This window comes from Hippocampus bargibanti, linkage group LG13 (genome assembly GCF_051943395.1).
Source record: "Hippocampus bargibanti isolate YZ-2025 linkage group LG13, ASM5194339v1, whole genome shotgun sequence".
NCBI lineage: Eukaryota > Metazoa > Chordata > Actinopteri > Syngnathiformes > Syngnathidae > Hippocampus > Hippocampus bargibanti.
This window is the reverse complement of record NC_142746.1, coordinates 13,329,012-13,340,174: the sequence shown is the minus strand read 5'-3', so window position 1 is coordinate 13,340,174 and position 11,163 is coordinate 13,329,012. Positions and strand designations below refer to the sequence as shown.

At 42.4% G+C, this 11,163-nt stretch overlaps 1 protein-coding gene across 1 annotated transcript in view; it reads left to right on the top strand.

The window, feature by feature from the left end:
* Positions 1–11,163, top strand: part of dst (dystonin) — a 106,414-nt gene that overhangs the window by 41,410 nt on the left and 53,841 nt on the right. Inside the window, exons 16-35 of the mRNA XM_089012110.1 lie at positions 194–348; positions 418–841; positions 930–1,058; positions 1,130–1,207; positions 1,292–1,453; positions 1,578–1,682; positions 1,802–1,897; positions 1,976–2,101; positions 2,188–2,340; positions 2,982–3,136; positions 3,205–3,331; positions 3,409–3,592; positions 3,689–3,846; positions 3,917–4,095; positions 4,180–4,318; positions 4,397–4,590; positions 4,757–4,919; positions 5,036–5,119; positions 5,215–5,322; positions 5,407–5,505. Of these exons, the coding sequence (XP_088868236.1) occupies positions 194–348; positions 418–841; positions 930–1,058; positions 1,130–1,207; positions 1,292–1,453; positions 1,578–1,682; positions 1,802–1,897; positions 1,976–2,101; positions 2,188–2,340; positions 2,982–3,136; positions 3,205–3,331; positions 3,409–3,592; positions 3,689–3,846; positions 3,917–4,095; positions 4,180–4,318; positions 4,397–4,590; positions 4,757–4,919; positions 5,036–5,119; positions 5,215–5,322; positions 5,407–5,505 (3,018 nt within the window). The remainder of the gene's footprint in view (positions 1–193; positions 349–417; positions 842–929; positions 1,059–1,129; positions 1,208–1,291; positions 1,454–1,577; positions 1,683–1,801; positions 1,898–1,975; positions 2,102–2,187; positions 2,341–2,981; positions 3,137–3,204; positions 3,332–3,408; positions 3,593–3,688; positions 3,847–3,916; positions 4,096–4,179; positions 4,319–4,396; positions 4,591–4,756; positions 4,920–5,035; positions 5,120–5,214; positions 5,323–5,406; positions 5,506–11,163) is intronic.

Below are 11,163 nucleotides of genomic sequence, written 5' to 3'. Positions count from 1 at the left end.
ACTGGCACATTTTTTTCTAGCTTGGGCAAATGAAAAATACTGTATCGTGAATCCAGTGGGAGTGAGGGATGTAGATGTGAAAAAACATGATAGACACCCATTGCTGACAAATGAGAAACCACCTGTTTGATGTGTTGCTTTTCATGAATTGTAACTGCAAATGTATCATTTGCTCTTTGCTTTATTTCCTCAGGATGTTAAACGCCTGCAATCCGGCATCCAATTCTTAAATGAAGCCGAGGTCGCCAGCTACCTTTTGGAGTGTGAGAACATCCTGAGGCAACAAGTCGTGGATATCCAAGTTCTTCTCGATGGGAAATTTCCATTCACGGATCAAGTCGTTCGAAGGTAACAATTCCATTTTAAGCGTACTACAATGTTGGACAAATATTGACATCATTCAATGTTGCAACCCAGGGTATCAAACCTACGAGATGATCTTCTATCCCTAAGAGCGCAGTATGCCTCTTTATACAGCAAAAGCCGCACCTTAACCACAGAGCAGACCAAAAGGATGATCTCAGGCATTACACAGAGCCTGAATTCTGGCTTTTCCCAGAACATGAGCCTAATGCCAGCACTCACCGAAGGAGGGTTCGATACCTCCACGTTCACCTCTAGCCTTGGGTCATCCTTGACTCCTGGGGTGCAGTCAGCTTCAGAGCAAACCTACCTGAGGAGCAATGCTGGCAGCATGGAGCCGAGCGACCTCGGGCAAATGACACACATGCACATCCCCAAACCCTTACTGAAATGCTCACTGGCCGATCCCAGTTTGACGGAAGAAGAGGTGAACATGAAATACATCGACGACCTGTTGAACTGGGTGGAAGACATGCAGGTGAGCCATCAAGGCTTTGCGTAAGTCTCCCATGCATTTCATTAAAGTATAAACTACGAACTGAATGTGTTTCTGTTATTTTGTTCAGTTGCAGTTAGATCGCTCGGAGTGGGGATCCGACATGCCAAGCGTTGCAGCACATATCGATAACCACAAAGCCGTGCACAAAGCTATCGAAGAATTTCAAATGAGTTTGAAAGAGGCCAAACTAAGTGAGGTAGAGCATTCCTGAGTGACAATGAACAACAGGTTCATCTATTGGAAAAGTAATTTTTTTATTCCCTGCAGAGTCAGATGAATCTACCCTTGAAGCTAACCTACTCGGAAAAATTAAGCAGTCTTGAGAAGCAATATGACAAATTAGTGGTAAGCCATATCTACAGAGCAGTCTGAATCTTTTCAAACCTCACTTCTTCTGTAGTTTGAATCTCTGATGTTTGTGCTTCTCAGAGGTGTTCAAAGGAGCGACAAAGCCACCTCGAGAGTCTGCACGACTTTGTGTCGCAGGCAACACGTGAGCTCATCTGGCTCAATGAGAAGGAGGAAGAGGAGGTGGCGTTTGACTGGAGCGATCGCAACAGCAATGTGTCCAAGAAAAGAGACTACAATGCTGTGAGTTGAACTCATTTTGACGCACACTCATCAATGCTTCCCAGGGAAATCATGTTAGTGTGTGCAGGGAATGCAATGACAGGTTTTTGCTCTAAGTCATAAATCCTTTAATGTGTCGAAACAGGATCTGATGAAGGAGCTTGATGAAAAGGAAGATGTGATCAAGTCTGTGCAAGACTTTGCAGAGCGTCTTCTTTTTAAGAGTCACCCAGCTCGGTTATCTATTGAAGTAAGCCAAGCTTTCATGACCGCATGATTGTCTCCACCCTGCGTCCTATTTTCAAAATTCAATGGACACTTTTAATCCTTGGATATTTTGTCTGATTTCTTGAATACGCCCGCTTGCAGGCATACAAAGCTGCAATGCAAACACAATGGAGTTGGATTCTGCAGTTATGTTCATGTGTGGAACAGCATCTCAAGGAGAACGCTATTTATTTTGAGGTGCGTCGTCCATTCAAGTCGCGACGTCTGCTTAATGCGCCTGCCGCTCACCCCTCCTTTCCGATGCCTTTCGTGCAGTTTTTCAGCGATGCCAAAGAATCCATGGACTTCCTTAGGAATTTGCAAGACACCATTCAGAGAAAGTACATCTGCGACAGGACCAGCAGCTTGCACAGACTGGAGGATCTGAGTCAGGAATCCATGGTAAACGTGCATGAGCATGCATGACATACAGAGACATTTTTAAAACCCAAAAGCAACAACAGTGCCTGGCGGTTGTATCTTATTAGGAAGAGAAAGAGCAGCTTCTTCAATACCGCAACACTGTAGCCGGGCTGATGGGTCGGGCCAAGAACATTGTGCAACTCAAGCCCAGGAACCCTGACACCACTCTTCGATCTTCCATCCCCGTCAAAGCCATCTGTGATTATCGACAGATTGAGGTACAAAATCTGTCTTCTTTCACACCAATCTCATCAGTCAATGGTCTAAAATGTGCGAACATCAACTACAAACTCCTTGAACTCATTCATTGACATTCACAAATTTATTTGAGAATTGAAAATACGATGTAGACCGCCGTTCCTGAATTAATTCAGGTTTTGTTTTTTCGTGCTTGGGTGCCGATAAAGCGCTGACCAGACATATGGCTATGTCTATGACCTATGTTTTTCCCTTCCATAAGGGGGGAATCATTTCCCTTTTTTTCCCATGTTAGCACTTTGTTCCAGCTTCAGCTGTTGTTAAAGCGAGATATAAACCAATGTGTGTATTGCATTGTATTGTAGACAGCCACCCTTATTTCAAGCTCATATAACTCCAGTCCTATATAATTTAGGAAGTAACTCTTTTTTTCCCAACGAAAGAAGAATGTCTAAGGTTTCTTACGCTGCATTGAATGCATATTTAGTCCTAAAAGTCAAGATTCTGGAGGTCCTGGAATTTGAGTGAGCTGGAAAAACCATGGCACTGGAGTGGACATTTTTGCACGTCTAGCAGTGAATGAGTTCATTAGCGATTTTACCAATGCTGTTGCCCACCAGGTCTGATGGTGAAAATGTAATTTTGTGTTAATTTGTTTCAGATAACCATTTATAAAGATGATGAGTGCGTCCTGGCCAACAACAGTCATCGGGCCAAGTGGAAAGTCATCAACCCCGCAGGCAATGAGGCCATGGTGCCTTCTGTCTGTTTCACCGTGCCCCCGCCCAACAAAGAGGCTGTGGATATGGCTTCAAAGTAATATGCTTTCTGACCATGTATCATATGATGTGTTGATATGAGCGTAACCTGTTATTTTCTTCCAGAACGGAAGAGTTATACCAGAATGTCCTTTCACTTTGGCATCGCTCCCACATCAATATGAAGAGCGTCGTATCTTGGAATTGTCTCATGAGCGATATTCGTGCCATCCGTCACTGGAATGTAGCCTCTGTATGTTCTTTAGGAGTTTATCATCGTGTCATTCACATGTCGTAGGAAATTGTTCACATTTTCTTTCCCTGTTGCAGTTTAAAACAATGCAGCCAGGTGAGCATCAGCAAGCTTTGAGCAACCTTCAGTCTCATTTTGATGAGTTCTTGGAAGACTGTGAAGAGTCGGAGATATTCACCGTAGCAGACTGTGCGCAGCTGGAGAGGGACGTTGCAGGCTGCAAAGAATACTACCAAGAACTCCTCAAATCCGCAGAGAGAGGCAAGGCTTGCCCAGCTGGGAATGTCTGGAATTTAAACGCTAAACTTTTGATCATTGTGTTCTAAATGAGTTCTGTTGGTTTGTTTTGTTGAACAGAGGAACATGAGGAGTCTTTGTACAATCATTACATCTCGGAAATACGCAACTTGAGGATCCGTCTGGAGGCCCGCGAGGAGCAACTGATTCGGCAAATCCGCACACCTCTGGACAGAGACGACGTGTATCCTGGTCTGCAGCGCATCACTGAACAGGAAGTCTGTGTCTGATTTGTTGTGGAACATTTAATTATGTTACTTGTTTGTAATCATGTTTTCCCCTTTGCAGAAGAAGATGGAAGAGCTGAGTAAATGTAAGGAAGACCTGGATAACTTGAAGGAGAAGTGTGAAGTGTTTCTCCGACAAGCTGTTGGCTTTCCATCGGCACCGACCCTCTCCTCCGAACTCAGCATTGTGGTTCAGAGCATGAGTGAGGTGTACTCCATGTCCTCTATTTACTGGGACAAGTGAGTATGAATTCATCATCATGCACAGTTGAGCTTGTGGCATTCAGACAATAATGTTCATGTCATATTTCACACATGTGGCAGGTTGAAGACGGTGAGTTTGGTGGTGAAGCATAGCCAGAGTGCAGAGGCGTTGGTGAAGGCCTACGAATCCAAACTCTATGAGGAAGAGACAATCAACTCTGACCTTCACTCAATTGAAACAGTCATTTCCATGCTCAAGGTGATGCCTCTTTTTGACCTCGACAACATTTGGTTGTTGTTGCCTGTTTTGAGAAAATATTCTTCCCTCTAATTGTAGCAATGGCGGACAGAGATAGATGAAAAGCAGGAAGTTTTCCACAATATGGAAGATGAACTGCACAAAGCCCGAATCATCAGCGATCGCATGTTTAAGGCCCATAACGAGCGTGACTTTGACCTGGACTGGCACAAGGAGAAAGCCGATCAACTGAATGAGAGATGGCACAACATTCATTCCCAAATAGATAGCAGGTAAAAAGTGTTGTACAGAAATACCAGGGCATTTAAATCACATTTCAATACATTGCTAAACTTGAAAGTGGAGTTCATACATTTCAATGAAAAAATCCCCCCCCTCCACATACACACGTTTTTCTTTCATCCATTGCACATTAAAATTTGCAATGCTTTTTTTCAGGCTGAGGGATCTGGATGGCAACAGCAAATGCCTGAAGCTATACAAAGACTCCTACAGTAGTCTTGATGAATGGGTTCGAGAAGTTGAGGTAGAGCAGATAAAGGCCCAAGAAAATAAACCAGACGATAGCAAGGCTCTCGCTGAACTGTTGAACAAAGAGAAGGTAGGTCAAGGGCTAACTTAACTGCCTTTACATTGACATTTACTATACATTGCATATGTGTTTGTGCATAAATATATAAAATATGCATTGATATTTGTATGTATTCTTTATTTCAGGTTCTTGTTGCTGAAATTGAACAAAAGCAGAGCCAGATTGATGAATGTCAAAAGTACTCTGAACAGTGCTCATCTGCCATAAAGGTAATTCATTACATATTTCCTCATTGCACAATATTTTTGTCGGACGTGTCAATAAAGGATAGAATGGTGTGGCTTCACCCAAAACTTCTTTTTAGGATTATGAGCTCCAGCTGATGACCTTCAGAGCAATGGTTGATTGCCAGCACAAATCTCCCCTCAAGAAACGCAAGATGCAGAGCTCTTCAGATGCCATCCAGCAGGAGGTTATCTCTTTTTTTCAAACTAAATTTAACACATACAGTGTCTTTCTGTATCAACAATATTTTGTGTTTATATTTTATTACCAGTTTATGGATCTTCGCACACGCTACACAGCTCTTGTGACCCTCATGACGCAGTATGTGAAGTTTGCAAATGAAACTCTGAAAAGGGCAGAAGACGAGGAGGTGAGACTGTCACATAGTTGTTTTAAATTTTTTATTCAGCTTTGTTTCAGACGTTACAACAAAGGAGACATTTGGCTGATGGGAATGCAAAGAAGCCCTTCTCATATTTGCATGCGCTTATGGTGTCTCATTACCCTGTTCAAACTGCTCTCGTTAAAATATTTTCTCATTTAGCTCTTTCTTCAATGGTTTACCTGGTTGTTGACTTTTAGAAAGGCTTTCATGTTACTATGGATTAGTAACATGGTGATGCATTGTGGTTATGCTGGTAGATGAATTTTTTTGGAAGGAGCTGGAGTTTTAAGTATCTTTGGTTTTGCCGTTATGGGAGACTAAAAGTGCTTCAGATACTTGTTACATAAGTAAATGGTGGTGATATCTGGGATGACTTATTACTTCCACACTCTGGTACAAAGGGAGAAGGTAATCGGCATCATATGTATCATGGTGATAACTGATTGTTTTGCATTTTAGAACAAAGTGGCTTTTGAAAGAGCAGAGAATACAAAAAGGACAGAGAACATGGAACTCCAAAAAGCTGCGGGCGATATAAAACTTAGCCAACTTAATCATCTGTTGCATGAACAAGAGGCCTTGTTGGTTGAAAGACAAGCACAGTTGCAAAGGACGGAAGGAGAACTAAAAATACAACAGCGGATAAATGACGATCTGACGTTTCAGAAATCACAGCTTGAGCACGATGTTCGCGAGCATCGGGCCAAATTGGAGAGAGTAATGGCTGACAAAGCCGCTAGTGAACAAGAACTAAGTCATTCGAAACTGTTAGTTGAGCAGGCAGAGGCTAAGTGGTCCATTGCTCAAAGGAAACTGGAGGACCTTGTCAATGAAAACCAAGTTCTCAGTAGCCATAGTCCTACTTTTCAGAGAAAAATAATAGTAGAGGAAATTCAAAAGGAAAATGTTCACAGTGAAGTCCAAGCTCAGCTGTTTTTACCGTTAGGCAGTTATTCCAGTGAGTCCCAATCAAATATAGTTGGAGAATATCAAAGATTAAAAGAGGATTTACAGCAGAAATACGATGAGCTAGTCTTGGTCAAGAAACGAGCTGAAATGTCTGAAGAAAAAGCTCAGACTTATAAGAAGCTGTTGGATGACAGAGATAACCGACTCAAGAAGCTTCAGATGGACATGGAAGCAGAGAGGTGTAGCCTAAAACAGAAATTAGAAGATCTTCATCAGGAGACACTAACCTTGCAGAGAACCATCTCTGAACTGCAAGAGGAAGTCAGGGCTCTTCACAGGGTAAAATCCTCACTGGAGCAAAACACTTTCTTCCAAAATACTGAAGTTGAAGGTCTCAAAGAGCAGCTGAAGATTACTCAAGGAGAAAACCACAGAAGGAACTCCTTGGAACAGGAACACATTCAAAAGATTAGCAGTTTAGAGGAAGATCTTGCTTCTAAGCAGGTAGTAATAAATCAACTGAAGTTTAAATGTACTGAGCTTCGAAGAGAAAACATGTCATCTGAAAGCGATCTGAGAGCTCTCCAGCTCCATACTGAGTCTTTGGAAAAAGAGCGATCCAATTTGGAGCAAAAGATGAAGACTCTGAAAAGTGAAATTCAGAGCTGGAAAGAGCAGCTTCAGGAGGCCAAAGAGGAAGTGATGGCAATGAAGCGATCTGAGCAAGAGTGTCTGTTCAAATGTAAAAGTCTCGAGGCAGGAATTCACAATTGTGAATTTGTGGCTTCACAGTTGCAGAAGAAAGCAGATGAATCAAAGCAGGTAAATGCTGACTTGGAAAATACTTTGAAGAATGCAAGGGAGAAACACGACCAAGTGCTGGTCGAGGTAAACAGAAAAGATCAACAAATTGAAATTCTTAAGTCTCAGGTTGAAGCCGCTAAATCACAGGTCCGAATTATTGAGATTGAGCTCAATGCGAAATCCCAGAACTCCCGTGAGCTTGAAGTAAAAGTGCAGGACCATAGTGAGCATGTGAACAACTCAAATGAACAAAACTGTATGTTCAACTGCAATGTCGTAAACTACGAGAACGAAATAACAGCGCTGAAATCGGATCTTAAGTCTGCGTTAGCTGCAAAGAAGATAGCGGAGCAGAAGGGCCGTATGCAAAGTGCTGAGATTGACGATTTGCACATAATGTTGAAAAACAAAAATGCAGAAATTCAGATGGGATCTTCTGTGATAAACAAACATATCAGCAAAGTGAAAGCTTTGGAAGATGAGCTTTGTAAATATGAGCATATTGTCAAGGGACCAGCAAGGAGCTCGGACAAAATGACTGGCAATTTAAAGCAGGAGATACTTGGTCTTCAGATGGAGAAAAAAGCTGCAGAAAAAAGGGTAGAAAACTTAAATGCAAAAGTTTCGGAATTGAGCTCTTCTCTACTGAAAATAAAAGAGGAATTCAATAAAGAAAGCCGAGAAAGACAAAACAAAGAATTGACAATAATGCGGCTTGAACGTGAGCTTCAGAAACATAAAATATTATCAGAAGGAAAGTCTAACTCAGATGAATCCCAATCAAATCTCCAACATGAAGATGTGGCCCTTAAGAGAGAGAAAAATGAGGCCCTCGAGAAAAGTATTTCATTGGAATCAGAAATCATACTGTCTAAGGAACAGCTACAGCGTAATAACGCTGAAGCTGAGAGATTGCAAAAAGAAAATTCTTTGCTCAGGGTGCGGACACAACTGATGGAGGAACAAGTTGGGAAGTGCAAAAGAATGCTTGAGGAATTGAAAACTAAGCTGGAACTTCAGAGGCAAGGCTATGAAAGGCATCTGATGTTAGTGCAAAAGGAAATGGAGAAGAAAGTGATGTTAGCGCAGTCTGAAAAAACAAGTGAGAAAGATGTGCCACAAAAGCGCTTGCATGGTGCAGAATTAGAGGAGATGCTCACAGAGTATCTCAAAGAAGAAATTCAAGTATTGAAATCAGCCCCACGAAATACATCAGACTCAAAGCAGCCAGTGGAGAGAAGGATGGACATAGTGGAGCAAGAAAAAAATATGAGAGAACAAAATTTACTAAAGGCACGATTGCAAAGTGCTCAAGTTGAAGAGGACAAACTAAAACTTTACTCACGGGTGAATACTTCACAAAGCAATGAGCATTCAACACAGTTCCGAAGCGATGTCACTTGTAAAGTGACGCCAAAGGAAGCAAGCTCTCTTCTTGTGCAAATCGAGTCAAACACCAAAGAGATTCCAACTCCTCAGCGGGTTACAGCAGAGGAGGAAAACCAGAGGTTTTGGAAACAGGACGTCACCGAAGGCGGCCATCAATATATGAAAAGTTCAGGGACTACTAACCTGAAGACAGCTATTCAGAAAGAAGCACCACAAAGCAGCAAGGAAGACACTCTACAAATGAAAAGTTCATCAGAGGTATGGGGTGATGTCTTTGTGTCACACAGAAATCAGTCAATTTGCCTCTTAAAATCTTTTGTTCTTTCATAGTCACTTCTAACCAGAGGGTAATCTTCTCTCCTGTCCACAGATGGCAACTTTACAGAAAGAAGAGTGTAAAAAAGACGAAATGAAAGTCATTTCGAATGAAACGACTTTGACGAGTTCACTCTCTCAAAGTCTCACATTGCCAAAACAAGAGTATATGACTGAAATGTATCCCACTTACTCAGGTCAAAATATGGTGTCAAAAACACAGGGATACATGACCCTATGTGCACCCACAGAGTCCCAGCGAGAAAAACACAGCATCCTTACGACAAGAACTTACTTTCTGAAAGAATCTCCTGAATCCAGAAACACACCAGTGAAAAGTGCTCCGGAAAGTAGGGACAGTCTTAACTTGTGTAATCCAACCACACTCAATATCGCTGATCTACAAAAAAACACAACTATTCAAATTCTAATCAAATATAAACTCTTGGATGAAGAGATTTTCCATAAATTAGAAATGGGCCTTACCACAATAGACAAAGTGCAAGCATCACTTGCGCCCTATGTGGGCAAACCAACTGCCATTGCTGGAGTTTATGTAGAGTCCAGTAAGAAAAAAGCTTCTTTCTTAGAGGCAGCCGAGAAGGGTTTCTTGGCAAAGATGCACGCTGTGGAGTTTCTGCAAACTCAGGCAGCGACTGGAAGCCTCACGGATCTGACCACTGGACAGATATACTACCTAAGTGAGGCTCTCGAGAGAGGAATGTTTGATTCAAGCTTAAAAGATAAAATGACGGAGGCTGAGAAAGCTTTCAGTGGATATACGCACGCTGGCAAAAGGCTGTCTGTGTTCCAGGCAATGGAGGAGAGTATTCTTGAGCGATACAAAGGCAAGAAGATCCTTGAAGCGCAGATAGCCACCGGTGGAGTGATAAACCCAGAGGGTGTTTTCAGAATGCCGCCTAGTGTTGCTATTGATCACGGCTTTCTAAACGAGGAGACTCTTCAAATTCTGTATGATCCCGTTCGCAATCCGAAAGGTTTTCACAACCCTGATACTGGACAGAAAGCATACTACTGTGAGATACTCAAAACGTGTCTATATGACATTGACGGTGGTGTGCTTCTCCTTCCAATTGGGGACAGGCGTCTTACCAATAGCTCTCCCACAAGTTCTCACCGGGTGTCTGTTGTCAGCAGCACTCGTGGAACTGAGATGTCTGCTCATGAAGCCTTCAAGAAAAAACACATTGACAAACAGACATATCTGTTTCTGTCAAAGCAGGAGAGTGAATGGCATGAGAACTCTGTAGAGGACGGCAGTGGAGGTTTGCGTCACATCCTCAACGATGTCAAAAATGGCAGAAAGCTTTGTCTAGAGTCTGCTCTCAGTCAGAGGTTTCTAGAAGTGTCTGAGCTAGAACGGTACAGGAATGGCCTTCTTAGTATCTATGAGATTGCTGACATCATATTTTCAAGAATGGTTGTTGTGGAGGATATAAACAGCCCCATTGCTGGTCTTTGGGACCTCGCGCATAAGAAGAGGTTGTCAGTCTTTCAGGGATTTCAACAGGGCTTTACTGACGGGACAACTGCTTTAAGATTATTGGAGGCCCAGGCCTGCACTGGAGGTATTTGTGACCCCTTCTCTGGGGAGAAACTTACAGTGAACGATGCACTCAGTAAAGGTCTTTTAAATGAGAAATTTGTTCAGAAACTACAGCAATTTGAGCAGGTGTTCAATGGCATCACTCACCCCAAGACTGCAAAGTCTGTGTCGATCACTCAGGCAATCCAGGAAAATCTTGTGCCCAAAGATGTCGGCACTCGCTGTATAGAGTTTCAGCTCTTGACCGGTGGTTTGATAAACTCTGACACTCACGACCGAGTCTCGCTGGACGAAGTCCTTCAGAGAGGCCTTGTTGACAAAGCCACGGTCTCAGGCATCAAAGACGAAAGGTCTCACACCAAAAATATCACCTGTCCAAAGACCAAGAGACGTATCACATTTAAAGAAGCGCTCAACAGATGTGTTTATGACTGCCACACAGGTTTGAGATTACTGGAGGCCGATAAAGATCAAGGTTTTGGAGTGTTATCAACTTTGCATTACAGAAAGTTGAAATAAAATCTTGTGGGTATTCTTGTTAAAAACTGAATATTGGAAATATGAGTCATTTTGGGTCAGTGTGTGTAGCTGTATTATTTTTGTATGTTACAATAACATTTACTTCAACATTCTGTGCTTGCCTTAATTTTATGTTGTGA